Source organism: Rhyacophila brunnea, unplaced genomic scaffold (genome assembly GCF_057557595.1).
Source record: "Rhyacophila brunnea isolate RB1 unplaced genomic scaffold, BYU_Rbru_1.0 scaffold_17, whole genome shotgun sequence".
Classification (NCBI taxonomy): Eukaryota; Metazoa; Arthropoda; class Insecta; order Trichoptera; family Rhyacophilidae; genus Rhyacophila; species Rhyacophila brunnea.
In genome coordinates this window covers 29,772,901-29,798,465 of record NW_028232827.1, presented here as the reverse complement: position 1 = coordinate 29,798,465, position 25,565 = coordinate 29,772,901, and the positions used below count along the sequence as shown (strand labels likewise).

Below are 25,565 nucleotides of genomic sequence, written 5' to 3'. Positions count from 1 at the left end.
GTGTCATAATTAACATCTTCAATATTATTTGAAGACACAAATGGATGAAGGAGTTATGTTACAAAATCAAAGTTTTGAGGATAATTTAACTAGTGATGTATTCAAGTAGTAACTAAGGATCACACAATTTTACTAACGTCAGAAATAGTTTGTTAAAATCTTCAAATGTGTAATTTATTTATAAAAACGTGTACATGACACCTACGTCCACCAGAGAAAATAACAAAATAAAACTAAAACTAAAACTAAAAAAAATAAAGTAACATAGTCCCTTCATCCCTTGCCGTAATGCCAGACCAATGATTATTTTAAGATGTTTGATACATCCATATGAAAGATGGATACATAACACCTTCATCCACTTGTGTCTTCAATTATTTTTAGTAAAAGGGTGTGATTTATGGTTTTTATTAAAACAAAAATATCGTGGAGGGAGCTCAAAATCTACGAGTCTCCACCTCCTTGAACCAGCCACTGCCTTTACATTTAAATATAATTATTATGTAAAAGATATGCAAAATGCATAGGTAATGAATTTTTTCTTATAAGTTTGGTGATTTTGCCTATCGACTACTACTAACTTATAGTAAATTAATGTCGACGTAGGTTCCGATATCAGGAGGTTCCCGCAAAACGATTACTGTCAAACAAGAACGTCTTGTCCACATGTTAAAACTGTGCACTAACAATCCCCTCCAGTGCAACTAATCGCATTTCCGTTTTAAAATGAGGAAAGCCCTAAAATTCATTCATTTTACGCTGCCGTGATGAACGGATCTATCAATTTACTTTAATTTAATTTTTCATAGTAAGAATATGTCTAATACGATCAGAAATGATGTTAGAATTATTATTAGTATTTTTTTTGTTTATAGCGAAGAAAAATTGAGTCGCAACACGCACCTAGCACGCGTTGCCGCCTTGACAGGTCGTTGCTGAGAAGTCTTCTACATACGACTATAGCGACTTCCTGTTATCAGTGACGTCCCGTGGGGGTAGGCAGTTTGATCGTCGCTTGGAGGCGGCAGTTACTCGAAGGGCGGCAAATCGAGGAGAATCATTTCGAATATATAAAAATAGCTACCTACCTAAACTAATAACGAAAATATCTTTCAAAAAAAGAAAATCAGCTCACTTGTTGGAAACAAAATGTATTAATTATTAACATAAAAGGTTTATGGTTCGCGATGTGTAAGAAGCCACTGTTTTCCCCAACGTCAAAAAATCCCACTTTTGGGGGAAAATATTTATAAATTTAATTTGGTATGTTTTAGTGGTATATATTTTGTTAGTACTTAATGTATCCATACAACACTTTTCTTAGATAGGTAGTTTTTTTTTTTTAGAATTATTAATAACCATGTCCTTGCTTTTTCGTACAAGGTGGTTGTTAGTAATTTTTGAACAATCACAAACACCCAGGCTTGGAGAAAAACACATTAATGTTTTTGTCATGACCGGGAATCGAACCCAGAACTCTCGGGTGGAAGGCCAGCGCCTTACCCACTGAACCACGAGAGCCGCCTACTTAGATAGGTATTGGAATTATGAAAGGGTGATAAAAATACTGTGTAAAAATGGAGCGGCATTTTGGTGCTGCCTAGGGGCGGCATTTTGTCTAGGGACGTCACTGCCTGTTATGTTACAGTAGATTGCTCAACTTGCGAAAAGATTAGTAATCTTCCACCCAGGGAACTCAGAAATAATGGGAACTGAAATACACAACGGGTAAGGCGATAGCAGGTAACCGACTCGAGTAAGGAAGAATCCGGGTTAAACTTACACACGTGTTAAGAATACGTTTTACGTCGAATACTAAAAACTGCTCTCGGTTTATGCATTTACGCTCATTTAATGTTGGTGTATTACACACACTATTGCACGTGCATAATGCGTGCTTCATTTTCGTAGGACACTCACACATTCAAAAGCCTGCTTCACCATGCGGCGAAATGAATATTGCCTATCGGTATTCTATTTATTATCTGTTCTGCGCTCCCACCGATACAGATTTATGAAGTGTTAAATAACGATTTTTTTGTGTACGACGTCCAAACTAATCGCAGTTTCTAATCGCTATCTCCATACTGGGACAAATTTTCATTGAAATGCTTTAATTTTAGAGTAGGTACTTACAAGCATGAGTTACTTTTTTAAAAAAATAATTGGACTTTTTATTTACAATCAAAAAAAGCATGTACATGTTAGCAAAATATTGTGTGGATTTTTTACCTGCAGTAAAATTTGAGACCAGTCAGGATGTGGCGCGTAATAATTCTCTGATATATCACTTTTAGCTTCTTTATAGAGAATCAATCCGATAGAGGTCGCGAATATCAGACTAGGAAAAATTCCATATATTCTCTGGTTGCAACTGTATGATAAAACAAACTGAAACACACATGAATAGATCACGATGACATTGTAATAATTAGTTGATATTACATTATGAACCTAAATCTTCAAAATTCCACAATTCAGGGGTCGGCAATTCATGGCCCGCGTGTCGAATCTGGCTCTCCGCCTCTTTTGGAAAAATAGGGTATATGTGTCGCTACATTTCAAAATCAGCCAAGTCCACCTTTAGGTATTTTTTACTTTTTTGTGAATTGCTGAAGAACTACTGCTTTCTAACATTTTTGCATTATCAATATGTGGAATTTATTAATTTTAAATATTCTATACTCGAAATAATATAAACTTTCACCCTTGCGACTGTGTATTTGAGAAAACAAAAAGCTGTTTTTCACATATTCATCTATTATGCACTTGGCTGATTTTGAAATCTAGCGATTGATTTGTATCGTCATTATTACCAGAATTTCATGACCTAACCATAACATAACTAAACTCTATTAATGTTTTCCAAGATTCTAAGCGAAGTCTATAGTCAATGAAGATCATATGCCTGGGGATTCGTGCAGCCTGTGTAAAACGACATTTCCAAAAATGAAAAAGTCAATTAATCTCTATACATGTCAACACTGATAGATGAACATATTTTGTAATCAATTTTGGTTATAGCGAGTATTAACTTTAAACCCCAATTTGCTAAAATGTTATCTAATATAACCAATTCCATTATTCTCATTGGTCAATTTAAATCTTGCTTTTCTTATTATTTGGATTGGTCCAGTACATATATAAAAATTCTCGAGATTTACATTTGGCCAGCAAATCGTGATATATTAACAAATTATTCCTTTACAAAAAAAAAAATGCCGAACCCTGGTCTACATTTATTTGTATTTTTAAAGCAGTTCTTTTCTAAGTAATCTCTTCCGAGCAATGCGATAATTTTTTTATTTATTGTTTTAATTAATTATTGATGGTATTATTTTAATGGTTTTGGAACAAAATTCACTGTGTTGCAAAACCATTATAATGGAGGTCTACTACGTAAACGGCAGTTAAACTAATAAAGTATAATTTTATGTGTATTTCTATAATTTAAAATATCTCGTAAATACAAGGACTCTGGAAACAAAAACGACAGTTTACGTTTTCGCAATATGTTGGCGAGTCATTTAAAATGTCTTAAGTACATCTTTCTTATAGGCATAATTTCTGAAAAAAAAAATATTTTGAATACTAACTACTATTAGTTTGTATACTAATAATATATAACATGTTATAATACTTTTTTTCAGAAATTATACCTATAAGCAGCGTTCGAAATGGAAAAGTTTACAAACCGGAGCGCTTGACATTTTCTGAAGATATTTACATAATTATCGAATTTTATGTGTATTTCATAAAAATATGTGTGTTAGATTTTCTATTAAATTGCCTATCTAGCTCAGACGGTCATTTTTTTTTCACGAGACGGAGCGATAATTTTACCGATTTCATGAACAGGAATGGCGCTCCGGTGCGCTCCGGTCCATTTCGAGCCCTGCCTATAAGAAAGATGTAAGTAAGACATTTTTAATGACTCGCCAACATATTGCGAAAATGGAGACTACCGTTTTTGTTTCAACAGTCCTCTTACATACTCTATTAGAATAATTTTAATTTTATGAAAGTCAATATGAGAAATATTATAAATTTCAGACGGCTCCCCATTCTAAACGTTGAAAATGGATGTGGGCATGATGTACTTATCTCAAATTTGGTGGTCATCTCAGTAAAGTTTTCCTTTAAAACAGTTTGCTGTAATCATCCAGAAGAATCATCATCGCGACGACAATTAATAAACAAACGAGAGAAATGCACGTGTATAATTTCTTTCAACCGGTGTGTGAGGTCTCTCCGTACACACATACTTCTTGTTATATTTGAATAGTTTAATAATACGTACATTAGATCTTTTAATTAGTAATATTCAACATGATATTTTTTTTAATTTGAAGATTGCAGCGTTGTCATAATGTATTCTCTCTTCTTCCAAATCCATGATACAATAATGAATACGTACTTACGTTGTAAAACCTTTCCAGATATGTACCCTCATATAAATAAACTATCAAGTCCTCTTCAGATGAAAATTCTAATAACTCCATTAATAATCATTTCGTTTAAGGACATCGTATTAAATACTTTTCATTAGCAGACATAAAGAAACATTTTTTTTGACATAATAATACAGCTAATTTTGAAGTCCCGAAATTTTCACAAAACAATAAATCGGATCTGTCAAAAGATATGTTCTATTTTTAAACTGTTTTCAGTTGTTTATTAATTTATTACTTTTGCATTTATGGCTGTAATTATTCAAATACATTGCAATGACTATAATAAAAAATAATGCTTACCGTTTTTTTATTTTTTTGATAATCATTTCGAAATAGATACCATTACAGATAATATTATATTATGTTCAATGACATTAATATGGACGAAGCATCTGGAAAAAAAATGACATTCACTTTCTTGTCGGGTCTGCCGAATGGCATAATCTGTTCTAACGTCATTACAATAAAGGTGATATTGCTATAAATTCCCGATGCTTTTTGTCGGGTCTGCCGAATGGCATAATTCATATTTTAATATCAATATCGTTCGCTCAAATGAATATTGACACTGGAAACACTGTTCTAACGCCATTACAATAAAGGTGATATTGCTATAAATTCCCGATGCGTGATATCGCATAATGGAAATGCGTGACGTTTACCTATACATGTGCGAATGTCGCTATGCGCGAATTTATTTGCTAGCTACTGTATTGAGTGCGTGACGTCTACCTATACATGTGCGAATGTCGCTGTGCGCGAATTTACTTGCTAGCTACTGCACTGAGTGCGCTGTCCATTAATAATGTCATTGATTAGGTTAGACTAATATTATTGAGAGTTTCTAAGACACTAATCCATGGAGATGTGAGATGCCACTGTGTTGAATACACTAACGGCATTTCAAGTTAATAAATCTGTTTAGTCATTAATTTTAGCAGTTATATCGACTAAAGCTAACAAAACTAAAATACACGATTGCCTGTCACCAAACTACATCTTTTATTTTGTACCTTGGGGATCCTCAGCTTTGAGGATGTTGGTAGCGAGCTGTCGTTGATTGACCGACAGAATAGATGAGTGATGCTCGGATGAGTACTCATGCCAGGAATAAGCATATAAATCTAAGAGGTAATAAGTGCCTGTACAGGGTACACTTGAAGTATCTAGAGGAGTGTACGATAGGTATACCTACTTACTAAGTAATTCATAAGTCCTAAGGTATTTATTTTTAAATATTGCCATAGTGTATTTTACAATCTACACACTGTTTTTCACGTTCTCATTATATACATGTGCCTATAGTGTGTGGTGTATATATTATAATATGAATTAATCTGTATTTATTTGGATATTTTAAATAAAACGAATATTTAATAAATAGTAGGTTAGCGACTATTTTTGAACAATGAAACATTTTTGCCTGCTACCACGAGGGATGGATTCCAAACCAGGCGTCTTGAAGAATTTAAATTTATATGCGCCTGTTAATTACCTACGTGGTCGCAGCCATAACCTATTCTGAATCAGAACTGTTTCCTCGAGTCAAGCTTAATAGGCACCATTAGCGAGGGGTGCAAGACTAGTAAATGCGCTCCATGTAGACATAGACATTTTCAGTGGTGTACTTTGTATTTTGTTTTTGAAACTTTATTTTATTGTATAAAATAGATTTGTTGTATTATTAGTATTATTATCTTTCTCTCTCTTATGAGTGTAATATGTGTTATAATATAAATCTCATGTTGTGAACGTCTGGCGTTTTGATTTGTCATGTCCACAATGTTTGATGAAAAATGATTTCGTTAACAGACAAAAAATGTGGTTGACAAATCTCTACCTACATAATAATAACTGTCATTATTGAAAAATCTGCGTTCGTATCTTGACATCATCGCTGTCTTAGTCTACTAACATGTCCGCAAGTTCCCACCTAGATATTCTCAAATGCATTGCAAATTCAATATTGAATATGTTAGTTGAAAAATGCATTCTACATAATATTATATTGCAAAATGGGTGCATTTTCCAAGCACAAAGTGTATATCGTAGAGATACAGAATGCTGGCATGTTCTGGGAAGACACAAGAAGACAGGCTTTGTGGAAGCTCCGTGTGGTGTCCATAAGCTCCAACTAAGGTGCGGACATGGCCAAAGAAAGAAGAAGAATGTAATATTTTTATTATGTCTCCAGGCCATTTTTCCCACTTTTTTTATAACTACAATTTTATAAATGTGTTGATTGGGCATAAATAAAACTACCAATATTTGAACTCAATCTTTATTACGTTTTCAAACAAAGTCCACAGATTTCTTGCATGGCTGTCACAAGAAACCTGCAGTCTGTTTATAAACAACACAACATTTACGCAAAACTTAACAAAAATATACAAAATGGACGCAATGGCTGGTGCGTCCATTTTGGATTAAAAAATAGTTTAAAAAATTATCATTTATTTTAATCTTATTACTATACGTGTAAATATAAATGTATATGTAGGTATATGAATATTTTTTTGGTCACTAACATTGAACATCAATCTTTGACAGTAGGTATATAATTATAACGAGTATTATTATAATATTATTAGTAAAAATCATTTTTAGATACTTATCGATTATTCATATTTCACTAATGGATAATAATGTATTGCTAAATACAACATTTTATATATATGCGGCATTATATAGCATGATACGACATTTTAGACACCAATTTCGAGTATTTATATTATAATAATATTCATTAAGTAATAATATAAATTTAAAGATTTTAAGCCGTAATATGCAATGTTATATATTTTACTGAATCCTGTATATATATTATGAAAGTATGTAATCAAACTGAATATTATAGCTTAATAATTATAATCAGTAGGACAGTAGTACAAATATATATATTGTATAATATAAAATGACACATTGTGGGCAACTACTAAAACAATAATTATTGCAAAAAATAACTACGATTATAAGTAGGTACCTGCTATACATACATACGTAGGTTTTTTTTTTGGCATTTTATTAGTTTATATAATATTATTAGGTACGTTATAAATTTAATGCTGTCATTATATATTGTTTATCATTGATAACCAAAATGTAATAATATTTTCATATATTATCAATTAGAATGTGAAAGTAAGTAAAAGAAAATTTTCCTCTTATAATACTAGAATAATTAATGAATGTGCTATCGTTAGTATGCAAGGAGGTATTATACTATATATTTTCACATTTGAAATATACGATTGAAGCGGCTATAATATGTATTACTTATAAGTATTATATAATATTATATGCATTTTTTTGGATTTTATTTTTATATTATGGTTTTTAATATCATTTTTAATAATAAAGTATTATACTATAATTCCTACATAGTATATTTTTTATATATCGCTTTTGCACTATTCTATATAATATAGTTAATATTAGTATAAGATCAGATATGCTACCATTAATATTCTATGCATGTTAGGTACATATATACCAAAGCTTGGAATTAATGACCAAAATATCATTAAAATAATATAAATACATAATATATATGTAAGTATTTTTTAAAACAACATATTATTCTCAATTATTTAGAGATTAGTCCCCCTTCTAAAATAAATATAGTGTTCGAAATGCTTTCTTAAACGATTCAAATAGGTACCGCGTTATTAGGTTTTTGTTATATACCTACCAAAATAATATTCATATGTGGCACGTATTTATAAATAAACATTTTTACATTATACTGTAGCATACTGAAGAAACAAAAATATATGTTTTCAAATACAAATCTGTGTTCTTTTATTTTAAAATGGAAAAGCTATTGTTCCAAACGATAATATGGCTGAATTATCGTTCGTTAGAATAGTATTAACGCCTTTCAATTGAATGATTTATTGCCCACAAATCACAATATTGAAAAACGATCCATTTTCAATATACGGACTTTGAAATAAATTAAACATACATTTTAATTAAAAGTAAACTAACTCCAGTAATACAAGAATAATACATTCAAGCAGTGTTACCACTAAGATGTGCGCTTATGCACGCGCACGCAAGCTTTTGAAGAAGGGCATTTAATACGAAATTGATTACTACACAACACCATAAATAAAATGAATGTGAATTAATAAATGAATTGTTACAAGTTGTACTATTTATATGTGTAGTAAGATTTGTTTGAACCGTCGCCTCTAGATGGCTTTCGTTAATCTAGCATAAATTATGGTTCATATCAGCAAATAAGATCTTTTTCATACTTACTGATTTGTTTGCGCATAATATATTATGCAACATAATATTAGAATGATCACTCAAGTGTAAAAATTCAATATTATTGATTACAGCTAAAAGTATTATTAAACACAACAATTCGATATTCACACTATAACATACGTAATAATGCCTGTTTTCGTTACAATTTGTATCGTCAAATTAATCGATGATCAAAATGATTTAATATATTATCTAAAGACAACATACATTACATCATCGTTTATAGGAGAAGTTTTTGTTTTTATTATAAATATTTAGACAAAGTTTTACGTTTTACAATATATACTAGGCCTAAAATAGGAAAATTTCAATTCCATTTCTAGTATTACTTTGAACACGACTTCAAAATAAGTATTTTTTTTACAACATTTTGATAATATTCTAATGGCGTATATTTGTATATTATTAAAAGCGGCATCTAATAAACAATAATATTGTGCCTATAAATGTATAGTTATAGTCGATCCAGCATTTACAATATATATTAAGTGTATATATATGTAATGATTTGCAGTGACGAAATACCAAGCGCGAATAACTATCTAATAACTTTTAAACGTATTAAATACACGCATAAGTATTTACACATAATTCAATTATTGATACAACATTTAACAATAATTAATTTATCGGAAATTTAGTATCTGTGAATTTTAATCACGAACAATTTTTTTTTAAAAAAAGTACACTGACGTAATATTAAGTGGCAATTAATATGTATCACGATTAAAAGAATTTAAAGCAATATTTGATAATATTGACCGTTTTATAACAATAAACAAAAAGTATCTCCACATAAACCCTTTGACCGAGCGAATTCGGCGGTTTTTTCAACCTTAAATAAAATAGTTTTTTTTATAATGTGAGTAGAATATTAAAAGAGAGAGAGAGAGAGGCTTTAAAAGTTTGTTTTCAAAATCTACACAAATAAATAAGAAAATTTATATCCATCGTATCATTTATTTCAACGTTCAATGACCATATAAATAAAGTTTCTATCGATAAGTGTTGCCCTGTATGCGATAAGAACAAACTTTCAAATGTCGTGTTCTTTTATTCAGGTTCAAATAAATAATAATACACGGTAGCGCTTTCGTATATTATATTATTTTATACCGATGTGGTCGTAGCTCAAATGTGTTGTGCCTACATGACATAAAGTTTTGAGTTCGTGGAAATTGGGCTACCTACATATTTTCCAAAATAATATTAATTACTGATTTAGAGATATTGGTGTTATTTTAATAACACCAATCATTTCGTTTAATTCCTCTCCCCTTTTATGAATTGTAAACTTGGCTTACAAATAAAATTGGCGATATCGTATTATTATTTCATGTCGCTTAATTAACCAATTATATTTTTAAGACGTATTTGATGTACCTAACTATATTATATAGAAATGGTATTGTTTTGAAAATTTGATTTAATTTTTCAGTGTACGATGTAGACGAATATTATAGTCATAACGTAAGCGATTAATAAATATATTATTTTAGTTCTTCCGTTAAAAATAATATTATCATCTTCGATGATTATAAAACTATATTTCAATATCTATGATCGTTTAAGAATTATAATGTGGATCACATATCCCCATATTCTATGTAAACCCATATAAACAACAAAATAGTATCACAACTAAAATCACCCCACTGATGTTTTCATTCAAATCTCCAACGTTTCATTTTCAAATAATTTCGTTCCCATTTTGTTATACCGCGGCCAAGGTTGCTTGTAAATTCGTAACCAAATTTGTCGTTGACTTCCTAATTTAATCTAAAAATAATCGTATCACTATATCAAAAGTGAGTCCAGAAATATTGATAGGCAGCCGATAATAAATTATTTGACTGCAAGAAATTGATAATGCTTAATTAATATATCTGAAACAAAATAAAAGAACATTGTCATCAAATCAATCAAGAAAATCATAGCTACGTATTTTATAGGTAGGTATGTATTTATTATAGATATAAATTAAAATGATTTTTGTCTTTGGTTTCAGATCCTATCTTTGATTTTGAAAATGGAATATACGTTATCTTGGCCGCAATTTTACACGTCATGGAGCAAATTTTCAGGTTATGATATTTCTGGTATCTTGCCCTAGTGTTTCGTAATGCCGAACTTCCACGTTCGGATTTTGTGGCTCTCAAGGTGGCCTTGGGGGCGCAGATCTATACCAACCACTCCTCGGAAGGGCATTCGGGTCACACATCCGTCCCGGTGCAATACGTTGTCGGGCGCGTACTCACTATTTCCGGCTTCATTATGAACTTCAGGCGCTGAAAAAGAAAATTGAAAAATTAGAGGATTCAAGATTAAAGTGACATTACATCACGCTATGATAAATAAACTACACTGTTTCAACACTAGCTTTCTTGCATCTGTATAGATATTTTGATTTTAAACAATTAATAATAATACAATTTGACATGACACACAAAAGGAACCAATATGGAGGTGTGATGAGATACCAATTTTCTGGATCTGGATATTCTGTCGCTCGGAGCTGGACAAGTGTAGTCATTCAGTCGTATCTAAGTGACACTATATTACAGTTAAGAGGCCGCCCTAAAACTAGCTGGATCGACGAACTCATCAACTTATCGGGAGTGCATTATAGCGAAGAACTGGGTGACTCACTAGCGAACGGTGGAGGTACACTGTTAGTTGAGAGTATTAAAAATCATTACTTAAAATTTGTCGCAATTAAGTATGACGCCTTTAGCATAGTGGTCTATGTGCATGGGCGCGATACCCGAGATATGCAGGTTCGATTCCTGCGGGGTGTCTTTTTTTTTCAAAAAGATTTTTTCTATTGGTTATAATATTATAACCTCTACTCTGTGGAGGCCCATATGATCCTATTAGGATCGGACATGGTCGGAATAATATATTTTCTCAGAAGTGTTATCAAAATTATGTATGTAGGTATACTGGTAATTTTCGGTATTAATTTATTTAATTTAATCTAATTTAGGATTGCATTATGTTAATTCTGCGATGCGTCCTATTAGGTACCGCTTCGTTACTAATTAATATCGTCGCTTTGTATAAGAGAACAGACCCGATTGGATTTCGGTTCATTTCGCTTCAGTAATCACTGATTAGTACTGCATTACATTGTACAGTGCCGCATCATAACTGGGTTATGTTCGGTTAAGTTGAAATATCGAGAGCGTTAAGTTTGTCCACTGGTCGCGAAATGATCCATAATACGCCGCCGAAGCAAATAAGTATACAAAATCTAAACTAAACATACTATTTTATCTTTACTTTAGTGCTGGGAAAACTATTGGTTGTAATAAGTGTAAGCATCTTGTGTTTTTAGCAATATTTATGCGATTTTACTATACAGTTTTTGATCAAACGAATGAAAAAAAATGGTACACCTACTTATATAAATAGTAGAATATACTCGTACTCTTTTTGCGCGCAATAATTCTACGGGGGCGAAAATAGTGCAGTAAGATTGTAACAATTAACACTGTTTATAATCATTGATTTAATTTCTAAAAAGATCAATATTCACCTTACGTAGTATGTCGACTTTATTTAGGAAAAGGGGCTTAACCCTCGATTTTTCGAAAAGTGATTTTATTAAATATTAACAATGTATACAACTAAATACACGTTCTGTAAAAAGGAAGTAAGCCGCAAATGCCGATTTATTATCTAAATTCAGGTTTTAATTGAGCTTTAATTAAATTTTAATTTAAGGAAAAAAAGCATTTACCCTAAATTTTAATGATTTTCTGTAATAACTTCTTTAATTATTAGTAGATCGAAAAGATATTACACCAAATCACCAATCATCATGCACCCAATGTCTGTGCTTATTTTTTTTTTATTAATATTAAACCAAAATCATTCAAAAAATGTTTTTTGGTTCTCCTGTAAAATTTGTTCTTGAAAAGTTGTTGAAATTGTTGAAAAACATGCAACCAACATTTTTTTTTTTTACAAATTTTAACAAATCTTTCTAACAAATCAACATTTTATAACTAGGTACGTAATCGAAAATTCGAAAATATTAATATATAGTTACTATTCATGAAAATATCTCTATATTTCAAATGCTTTAAATTTTGCTTAATTCATTAGACGTTTTAGAATAATCGAATAATTACAAAATATACATGAACCATACATGTATACTCAAACAATCCAATAGGCAATGAGGCCCAGTAGTGCAGTATAGTAGAAGCGAAACGATATCATAAAGATCAGGAATTGGAGAAAATTACATAAAGGTATTATGTCCTCACCGGGGTCAAAGCCGGAGCCCCCGGTAAGAGATTAGTGCGTTACACACTGGCCTCGTTTTCTATACGGTGTATATTATATCTATAGAGGTAACGTAGAACAACCAACGCCCGTAACTTAATACATCATTGCAAGAATTATAATATCGTTATAGATTCCTCGAAATATTATCGTAGAAAAATGACTAAGCATTAAATAGAGTACCTACCTATCTAGTAGAGTAGAGATAAATACAACTAAACCTCTATTACGAGGCCAGGCAGCCGTCTAGGAATAGACAATAAACAAAACCTAGTTGAGGTTGTGCAGCTTTTAAATACTGGCGCCTCGTCAAGTGTTTGTCTATGAAAGTAATCTTGTCTTTTGTATAGTACGCACGATAAAGTCGCCTGGATGCACAATACCTTGCAACTGCGGGGATTCTAACGTTACGAACTGCAGTACAGAATGCACGTACTTGACGATATACAGTGATGTTTTTTTATTCACTATCATTAATCAATAGCTTCATAATCAGTGTTGTAGCTATGTCACTGCAAGATCGCACTAGGGGCATAATTCTCAGCCCGATAGTTGTTATATGTGATTATTGAACTAATTAATTTTGAAAACACTTCTGAGAAAATATATTATAACTGCATCTCTGATGCGCCCACGCACATAAACCATTATGTTAAAGGAGTCATACTTAATTGCTACAAATTTTAACTAATGGCTTTTAATATTCACTGAAGCGCTTTCCAAATTGAGGTACCTACTATTGGCGGTCGGCTTTTGTATTTTAAATCAAAGTAGGTATTACTTTAATTACTACCCGACGTCACGGATCACTCCAAGATGTTTTGTTGTAACTTACTTGAAATTGCTAATAATTTTTAATTAACTATTTGTTATTCAACGAATAATTCACAAGATTTATGAATGTTAAGAAATTATAATGATGATTAGGTAAGATAAGTGAGATTCTCTAAAATTGAAGATTTTTTTCTGTAGAACAAGTTCGGAATCTGTAATCGAATTTGGACTGCGTTTAATAGGTATTATTTTTTAGAATGAAAGCCAAGAAAAATCTATCTACTATTCATCTATAATTCATCAGCCGCCATTTTCTTAAAACATATTTTACGATGAATAATTTTATTGTAGAGATGTTTTTTTTTATTAATTTTAATGAAATTGAGGACATTTTATTACGCTTGTTATTGTATATATTTGTTTGCAAATAGAAAATTTTATATTAATTGTTATCCTAAACGTGCTTGACAGTTTGTTGCTATTATCTCAAAATAGCGGAATATGGAGGTTACTGACTTTGAAACTAATAGCATAAGTACATACGGAGGGAAATTATGACATTTTATTTGTAGAAACACTGAAGGGAGGTGGATTGTGGCTTGCGTGATTTCTCATAGGGGCCTAATATTTCTCGTTACATATTTATAACCTAGCGATGTATTTTACATATTATATTAACAATATTGCGTTAATAATCTTGGAATCGGATTAAAACGATTTTCATTCAACACGTTGCAATTTGACTCGTGTTTTATTATATATTATCGAATATTGTAAACATCTGAATGTTTTCGTAAAAGTGCAATTCATTGCATCGGACGATAGTATGAACAATTAATTCGGAGCTTTGAAAGCGTTGACATGAACCATTATCGTTATTAATCGTACAACAATCTGCACAACCTATAGTTTATTGTCTATGGATATGTTTGTTATTTTCACTAGCTTTCATGGTTTTTTTTTTAAATTTATCTGTGTCTTTATCTTGTCTCACAGATATTAGCGAGATTCTGTAACTAAGTGATTAAACTAGAAACTTGCTCTTCCTCAATAGTGTAAAATCATCTTTTGGAAAAAAAATGTGAGACTAAAAGTCGTCTTGAAACATCATATTACGCTTATCACTAGCGGCGATTTTCTTTGACGTTAATGACACAATCTATTCATCAGAATATTTAAAAGGGGTTCTCGAAACACAACATGACATAAATTCATGTAACAACTGCTAGTTAAAATAGTCGTAATTATCTAAGGCGCCCGTTGTTTAATTGGTAAAACATATTGGCGCGAATCTAGCAGGTCCAGGTTCAAGTCTCATCGGGTGTCGTATTTTATTCTACAAAACGATTTTATCTTGTGTGTATATGCATGAGATGTTATCAAATGTTGTGTATTCAGTATATAGAATGTTACATTCTGAAATCTTTTGTCGTATTCGTTGAATAAAAGAAGTAGTTTATTAAAAATATAATTATTATATTACATATACGAAAATATTGAAAATGGGCATTTCTCACAAATTGACTGATCGGGAAAATTCACATATTATAGTTTTTTAAGTGTGTTTGGACCCAGAGTATGTAGCTAATAGGTTGAACATATTGTGGCTACTGGCTAATATGCATTTCTCATAAAAACAAAATCTTTTTATAACTACAACTTCCACTCTTTGGAGACCCATATGATGATATGATCATTTTAGGATCGAACATGAAGACGTTAAGATATTAACTTATCAAACCACCCTAGTACTTATGAAGGTATGGTAAGTAATCTACATATATTAAGAAAATAAGGGCAGCTCGGGCAGTCAAACAGTAGGTATAGCGAACATAAATCACACAATAGTAACTATAATGTTAACCCTGAATTGACTAAGGAAATCGATAGTTTGTAAATATCCATAGGTTTGTTATGCCTTAGCGGACGTAAAGGTTTAACAGAAAAATTTTTGTTCTGTGTTAGCTTTCACTATAATTAATCATTTTCAAGTTTTTACTTTTGACTCACTTTGGATGAGGGTTTCTACCTCATTCTAATAATAATTATAATAGACACCTTTTTTAGAGCGGTAAAGTTTGTTTAAACGATTCTTGGATGGGAAATTCGATTAGGTTAACCACCGTAGCTAACGAATGATTTATTTGCTTGTGATTATACGTGATTTAATTGTAATGTAATATAATTAAGTATTGTATTGAACTAGTTTGCCTGACGTGTCTATTAACACCATTAACACTATTTTCCAGTGGCGAATGGTGCTTGTTGGGCGAAGTAACGATACGCAGGTAAACAATAATTGTCCGCGAGCATATACACCGGTACACGTCATATACAGTGATATGTGGCAAATTCGCCTATCTGCGTCATACCTTTACATTGTACACATATTGTTCGTATAAATAAGACCTTTGACAAAACATACAGAATATACACACAACAGCTGTGTACTAATCAATCAATTTGCGCGAGGGTGCTTATTATGCTTTTGGCAGCTCTGAAAGACAATGAGGAAAGAAGATTTCAGTATAGAAAAACAAAAACCACAATGGTAAACTTACATGTATGAATGATCCTGGCGTGATACAGAGCTTGTAGACGAAGTAGACAGGGATGCAGATGACCGAGGATCCTGTGAGAACCCAGCCGAGAGAGATACTCCAGTCAGGATATTGGTATTCCCCTCCCAACATGTCTTCATACGAGAGAAGTGAAAATATGAAAATACACTGAAAAAAGCGAAAAAAACAATTAAGAAAAGTATAGAAATTTTTTTATCTAATGTACACAATTTCATAGTTTACAAATAAATTTCTGATTATATTTACATACAAAACTATACGATAGATATCCAGATAAAATGTATTCGATATAATATTATACTTGTAAAATTATCTGTTGGGTATGTTTTAATTTATTTAATCAATCTAAAAATAAATTACTTATGTACGAAAACAATATGAAGGGTATTGATTGTAAAATCAGTTTCGTCCACTATCTAATTTATTTATCATTGTCTCTACAATATAATGTGGATTTTGACCACCGCACGTCGGGGTTTATTAACAAACCAACAATCGCGAGTTAAGCCCGTAATATATAGTTGGGTATACAGTTGAATTACAAATATGTTCAGTATTTTTATATTAAAAAAATAAATCTAAGTTGATATATTATCCTATTATTTCTATCACAGTTTGTAATGCTAATAATTGAGACAAAACAGTTGTTTCTTTTGCAATTGTTAGATTGCATAAATATACATAAGTAGGTACCTCAAATTAAATGAAAAATCTAGGAAGACATTGCAATGGAATAAAATAAAATTCCAAGTAACCACCGAAGTAAATTTACTCAACTAAAGTCTTTCAGAAAGTATTCAGTTGTATTAAGGTGAAGTCTTTACTGAGCCTTTTTTAAAGAGGCACCTAGCGGAAAAATACGAAGCTTGCAATAAGTCAAAGATGAACTTACAATTGTAAAAATGTAATAAAATGTGAATTTGTTGAATCGGACCGCACCCTATTATTACATATATCTTATGGTCATATTTATTATTACAATTTAGTTTATTAAGTTTTCTAAGCCCTAAGAGATTTTTGACTAATTCATAGTTTTAATATTTTTTATATCTATTTTAAAAAACATCGATTTTTATAAAAACATAAATGTGTATAACTTGAAATCCTTTTTATTAACAACGGCTCAGTAAAGGCTTCACCTTAAACAGGTTGTATTGTGATACATATTTTGTAATTTTACACTGTTGATTATTTTGATTGATCTATAAGAATATTTTTTTTTATTCAACGAATGATTTACGCACCTATTCTATACACAATGCTGCTATCGGTATCTATCGCTGGCTATCGAGGGTAGTTTATCATATTTATGTATTGATTCTAAACTGTCAAAACTATCTATCTCGCTCTAAAAGTTAACACAGCCAAGAGAGGTGCTGTTAAAATATAGACAGTTCAGACGGTAATCTTATTGTAACAATTAACCACCTCAATACAGTGACATCCCGTAGGGATAGGCAGATTGAGCGTCGCTTGGGAACGGCAGTTACTGGAAGGGCGGTATAATAAATATAATAATATAATAAATATGTATAAATTTAATTTTGTATGTTTGTTATATAATATTTTGTTAGTAATGTATCCATACAACACATTTCTTCGATTTTAAAGTCATGAAAAAATGATAAAAAAATACTATATAAAAAATGGGGCGGCATTTTGTATTGGGACGTCACTGCCTCAATACATACATATGACAAACTACCCCGGATAGCCGCCGATAGCAGCCTTGTGTATAACATAGATGCGTAGATTCAAATATGTAACATTCTTTATTGAACAAGTAGACAATGTCTTATTATAATATAATGTAGAATCATTTGCTGTGCTAGTATACCTACAATGCAATAAAGGAGTGGTCTTATTTTTTGGATTGGAGGAGAAAGTATCTGTAGAATTTGAACCCAACCATAGGTTAAGGTTAAACGTTCCATTTATTGTAGAAAATTAATAATAAAAAAATAATAAATAATTACAAGATAAAAATAACTTTTTATATACTTATAACGTTTTTAAATTTTCTTTTGAATTATTATCCTCAATATGCTCAAACTTGTACTTGATATGAAGTAAATAAAAAACAAACAAATAAAGAATACAGAAATGTAATTTTGACATTTCATTTTGATTTCCATAGTAACGCACGTATATATCAATAAATTAGTTGCTAGGACCACCCTCTTAGCAACCAATAATAGTCTTTTACTTTTTACGAATTTTTATGAAATAAATTTCCATACAAAACAGAATTAACTGAAAATGAATTCAATTCTGCTTAAAGATGGCTAAAAGTATTAAAAGAATACATTGGCATCGTGTTCTGATATATGTCTAGCTAGTCGGGAAGTTAGTTAAAAATCGATTGCAAGATTTGTACTGGTCAAACAACCACCGGACAAACAAGAATACGAGCTTTGAAAAACGTTGTAATAATAAAATATTAAGTAGTAGGTACCATTTTAATAATATGTATAATACATTATTATTATACCAGGTGGCTTATGGGTATTTGAAATTTAATATTTTGTATAACTTACCAATAAGAAAACGGGGCTGATATAATTCCAGCAGACTCTCCAAAAGATGCCTGGCTTATGCCCAATCATTTGCTCCACGTCCTCCGAGAACTTGTCTACGCCGTAGACCCAGCACACCCCTGCGGCCTCTACGAATACGACGAACAGAATCGCCAACCCTGGTCCGTATACGTTTAGGAAATTGACCAAAAACACGCCACCCTGGAAAATTTAAATAATACATCGATTTAAATGTTATGTGATTTACAAGTATATCTATACCTATATCTTGTACGTAACTGTGCACAAGATACATTAAATCTATTTAGAGAGCATACCGTGGCTGACATAATGGTGACAAGACACATCATAGATTTTTTTACACCTACAGAATGACATTTTTTCCAAGGATTTTTTAAATACCAGTTGCGAAATAAGTTCTATCGCACATAGAAATTCATCTCGACTGGGATATGATCATAAATTAATTAGTTTTTTAATTAATACATTAAAATATAAGTATATATATTTATAATCAATATAACTGTTTGTTTTTCTACAAATTAACAATATAAACCGTTAAATTTTAAATGCCACCGACGCTTGTAAAATATTACATAATATTAACAACATAACAGATTAATAAATATAATTCCGATGCACTACATTTTGAAGCAGGGTTTTGAATATCTCTCGCACTCTATAATGTGTGTGTCCTACAAAAACACACACATTATAGAGTGCAATATTGTGTGGGACACCATTGTTGAATGAGCGTCAGTGCATAAGCCGAGAGTAGATGAACTAGATTCCCACCACCATCCGTAATGTATGTACGGCCGTGGATATTGCACGGCCGCCTTCCATGACATTACACACGTGTCTGAAAGAAGTGATTTTAAGTGCTCATTTCATCCCGAGACGGAGCTGCATGGGACTTATGCTGCAACCATACACCGTAGTGCTTAATGAATGAAGTTAAGAAAGAAAGAAAAATAATTGGTCTGGCTCTGCTGTCCGTTGACGTTAAGCGCCCTATGTAATCCGCCTACTGAGTGTCACGAGTTGAAATGGATGAGTCTACAGAGGAGTCGGGACTATCCCGCTCCCCATACGACGCTGCAAATTTCTCGAATGCCGCAAAGTGGACTTCGGTTGCTATCAGATCTGCGTGGCAAATTGGGCCCGTGTGAGGACGGACCCTGGCAAATAGCTCCGCTCGTTCAGGTTCCATATCAGAACGAAGGACAAGCTTAAAATGACGTATTCTTGACACATGTATAAGTTTATCCCTTATTATTCCACACTGTCTATTACTCCTTATCCGTTAGGTATTTCAGTTCCCATTAATTTTGTGTTCCCTGGTATTGACACTAACTGGAGCTGCGCTAAATTCTATTGGCCACTGCTCGAGAGAAAATATGTGAAATAGAGAGACAGCTGAATATACATAATAAATATTCCAGCTATATGCTACTCTAATTAGGATGGAGTATAGTTAGTACCTATATTTTAAATATAAATACTGTACGTTATTTAATATGTAATGTGGCACTGATAATAGAATACACCGCTAGTGTTTGGCAAATATAATAAATCGTAGAGAAATGCCGTCATCGAGAATCCGCTATCTTGGCGAAGTGGGATAAAAGATTGGAAACACTACCAACTACTGAATTACAATTTCAAATGAACCTCCTCTAGCGGGCTCTTTGGGTATTAAAAACCATCTTAAGCTGCCCATGTTACCTCAAGAACAGTTCGTCACCAAAATGTTTAGTTATCAATATCATCACCATTTCAACCACTCTCGATCCATTGTTGGATGAAAGCCTTATTTTGCTGTCTCCATTACTGTCACCTGTCTATGTCCATTTCAAAGTTTTAGACGCTGTATTATAATATATTGATTAATATTTTTTTATTTCACCTAACATATTGATAAGATAGAAATATGAATACCAGTCGTCACTGACCAAGGCTTTGAAGCCAGATTCGGTTTATTACTTTACGATGGTCGCCAAATACAAAATGCGTCGAGTGTACTCAAATATTACTAATATTAAATGCGCGTTTCGTTTACATAACAAACTGTAATTCATAATACGATGTAAATGCAAGTATTAAAAATAAATATATCTATTATCTAACACGTGTATAATTTATCCACACTCGAGAATTAAAAGTTCTTACAATCTCGCCTAGAAGGCAACCATAGATAACAGACGTATATATATATATATATATATAGATTCGTAAGTTCCATACAAGAAGATGCCCCCTATAATTGGCACCATCTATTGGCGTGACTAGAAGTTTTGGCTATGACAGAACCATAGATCCGAACCCAAAAAAGTATTTATAATTATAAAAACGAAATTGTGACAAAAATGAATAAAAGTCGATATTTCAATTCAGATAGGTACACTTTATTGCAATGATAATCATATTGACAAATTATGAGTAACAATATAAATTTATGAGGACATAATTATGTAATAATAATAATAGTAATGCACTCCCACCATGGAAATTATTTGTCAGCACTTCCTGTCAGATTGATGACTTCATTAATTATTTCATATATTGTGTAGCTTGAAGATTTCTTTATAAATTTTCATCGCTTGACGATCAACAACATATTGATGTATATTCTGAAACAATAATTTTAAAATCTACTTAATCTCAAAATATAAAATGACAATGGTCGCCATTTACACTTTTGTAAGAATGCGCAAATATAATATAGACATTTTATATAGGTAGGTACGTAATTTACTCAAACATAATCTTCTTTATATACCTACCTATTTTTTATGTTTGCCTTGGTAGATTTGCAAACGTGAAAATTACAATAGGAAGGTACTATCATTATTTCGATACTACGACTGCAAAGAAATTTCAAGGGGCATACAATTGTATATACCTATAAACATAATATAATAAAAGTAGACTTACCCATTAACTTATTTTATCAGCTATCGGATTGCAAAACCTTTTATCAATATGGTTTAAAAACGCCGAACAGCAATATTATTCTGACACTTGACACTTGGACGACTGCTTTTGTTTTGAAAATATCATGTAGAATTGACATGAAATTTGAAAAGACTGATCGAAAGCTCGAATGTTGATTGGCTGGACCATGGGTGAGCTCTGATTGGTCATTGAAATGGCCTTGTATCATGCGACTTCGTGTGTGACCGTGCTACCATCTATTCTGAAAACTGAGTATTAGGTGGTCACGTTCGCTGTATGGAACTTTCATCCCCCTGAAGGCAACCCACCTCTCTTATTTTTGTGTTTCCTGCCCCATACCCAATTACTTATTTTCAATCCATGCTTGTTATGACCAACGCGCTAGTTGTATATTGCAAATGAATTTTAATAACATTGTAATAACTGTGCATATTGCAAATTCCGGTACATATATTACCACACACTTTTTTTTTCATGACTTTGTTCAGCGTTCGGGTGAAATATGAAAAGAATCAATAGACAATGAAGAAATATACTGATTCGTATTATTAATTGCTTGATTTCTAGGCGCGCGCTTCTCTATCCGCCCCTTACTTCATATTGTTGCAGAGTTTGTACCAAAAATACAGTCTCTAAGCTATGTAAGTTTCGCAGTAGTTCTTTTTAAAGTAATAACCGAAAAAACAGACAGACAATCCAATTTTATAAATGGTATATATGGTAATGGTATAACATAATATATTCTGCTAACATGTATATTATAATACACATTAAAATTATATATGTCAGAATGTGCTCTGTTTATCAAATTTAATAAAAAATATGGCTATTAAAATAGTCATCTTGCTCGAGTACCTACAATACATGAGTTGGACTACTATGCCATACTAAATGAGCCGGAACTTTTCATCTATCACGATCTCAATGTGTTTCTATGTCAATATAGTTTTGAAAAGTCTAAATAAAAAAATAACCGGGGACGAACCTGCCTTATTGCGACTAAATCCAAAGAAATGGCCACTCTTTCACGAGAGCAAATGGAGTGAAGGTAGTTTGCCGTTACACAAGACATTTTGTTAGTCATACGAACTTTTCAACACCTCTTGTCCTACTCTTCGACTATATTAGAGACACCTTTATCGTGAAGTACACGAAATATAAAAGCTTCCAATGTTACTGGCGTTACAGATCTTGTGAATTTAAAAATCTTAAATACTATAATATATAAAATTGCGCAAAAATAAAAACATAATTAATATGTTTTGTCATTAATTCATTGGTCTGACAGAAAAAATCATTTCATTTGTTTCGAATATTTAAAAAGCGTGAATCAAATTGAAGTGCATGTCGCCTACTGTCACGCTGTCGAGGCGACAAATCTAGTCTATGGTTTCGTCATTTTGCAAAATATTTTGAACCATCACCATCTCACTGAAGAATGATACTGATGAAGAGTGCCAACTATAATTGGTATTAGTAATTTGAATTGTTATTAATTATCCATGCTATTTTCAATTAATTTTAACAGTTTCTACGTGTGCGTACATTAAAATTACTTGCGACATGACATCCATAGATAATATTTTGAACAGAACCCAACCTGCAGACCATAGATAACAGACAAATTTTTTATAGAAAATACATAGTGCCAACCGCTAAAAACAAAAAAAAAACGTGATTTTGACATGACAGTCGAAAAGGGTAGGCATGTAGAAGATGATAAAAACGTTCATTGAGTCATGCAGGTGTTGATGCAGTGCAGTTCGACGTGAGGTGACCTGATTATTGTTCTGGTGATTTCGGCCGAATTTGCTAACTGACAATGTTCGTTTAAATGTTCAAAATGTGCTACGGGATGGGAGCATCAGTCTGATAATATTTTAAACACCAAGAAAAACGACATTACACACTTTTTCCCCGTAGCAGCAGCTTACTGTGACGTCACGTGATGGTAGGCGACATGCACCTCAATTTGATCAGAATTTTACAAGCTCCATCTGTTGCTAACCACAAATAAGTCAATTATATTTTTAAACACAATAAAACAAATCTGTACCTATACCTAGAGGGCAACTATTGCCTTATCTGCAAAGAAACACGATTTTATGGTTTCTACGCGTCAAAAACACTTGCTAAAAATATACTTATATCAATTTATTTTTTATTTGGGTCTGTACTCTGTGAACAATAAACAACTTGTAATAGGTCACACAAAAAAACGCACAGACAAAATTAGTTTATAATCTCTGGCGTAGAGGGTCTTCGGCGTGATATTTTTTAAATTCAAAATTGAAATTCTTGTGATTGTTACTCCTTTTGTGAAGAAAATGTGAGTTTTAATAGGTCACACTAAACAATCTCATAGACAAAATAAGTTTATAATCTATGGCGTAGAGGGTCTACGGCGTAATATTTTTTTAATACAAAATTGAAATTATGCAGTTGTTACTTACTCTTCTTGTGAAGAAAATGCGAGCTTTTCAGACAGCAGTTTATTTAAATATGATTTTAGAGCTTAAACTATCAAGATATTCTACTTATAATATTATATTATAAACCTTGGGGTTGTTTAAATGTTTTCAACTATTTCACGAAAGTTTCACAGGAACTTAAAGGTAATGCAGGTAAGTTTGTACGTGGGCAAATAATAACATATTATATTTAAAATAACACGGACTACGTGAGATTATATTTTAATGCATTAAATAGGTATCAAGGCTATAATATATTTTATATATATATTGAAACTTTAGATATATGAGTAATACAAATTTGTATACATTCAATGACTAAAGAAACGGAATAATAGCGTTATGAAAATACTATTTTGTAAAAAAATTCTATAAAATTATATTTAACATACACAACACAAGGTAGTGTATAAATAGTCAAACAAAAGCATGGGAGTTCCGATCGTAGAGATAGTTATTGGTTATACTTTGAATCCAATGCTAACTTATTCGCAGTAAATGAAGATTTTTAATTGCATATTTCCATTGCATTAATTAACCTGTTACTATGTTTATTATTGTGAATAATAACAATCATTTTCTATTACTTAACAGTTCGTTGAATTGCGTTTGAAATTTAGAAGTATAAAATAACTAGCACTACGATCGTAAATCACATTTTTGTGCCTAGGCCTAACGGTAGAGGGGTTTGGCACGAAATCATGTAACAATGAAAGTATTTTTGCCGTATTTATTTATTATTAATTTATACTATATGTGTTGCTACATTTCAAAATCAGCCAAGTCTACCTTTAGGTATTTTTGACTTGTTTATGAATTGCTGAAGAACGACTGCTTTTTAACATTTCTGCATTATCAAAATGTGAAATTTATTAATTTTAAATATTCTATACTCGACATAATATAAACTTTCACCCTTGTGACTGTGTATTTAAGAAAACTAAAAGCTGTTTTTCTCATTTTCATATATTATGGACTTGGCTGATTTTGAAATCTAGCGACACATATGCTCCTGGTTTGACTGCTTAAACAAAGAGATTTAATAGTCATTAGTTTTATACACGGTCATTCCCAAGACGTGATATACGCTGCTATATGCTGCGAAGGGTGAAGGTAGTAAAGATCTGTAAATTATAGTGTTAGTTCAATAAAAACAAATACGTATGACTAACAAAGTTTAATGTGCACTATTTATGGCGGATCTTAACAGCCTACCTC

General features: G+C 31.7%; 1 protein-coding gene across 1 annotated transcript in view; it reads right to left on the bottom strand.

Moving 5' to 3' along the window:
• Nucleotides 1–9,342: 9,342 nt before the first annotated feature.
• Nucleotides 9,343–25,565, bottom strand: part of SerT (Serotonin transporter) — a 114,324-nt gene continuing 98,101 nt past the window's right edge. The window contains exons 10-12 of the mRNA XM_085944181.1: nt 18,919–19,119; nt 16,361–16,528; nt 9,343–11,020 (exon numbers count right to left, since the gene is read on the bottom strand). Of these exons, the coding sequence (XP_085800307.1) occupies nt 10,946–11,020; nt 16,361–16,528; nt 18,919–19,119 (444 nt within the window). The 3' untranslated portion in view covers nt 9,343–10,945. The remainder of the gene's footprint in view (nt 11,021–16,360; nt 16,529–18,918; nt 19,120–25,565) is intronic.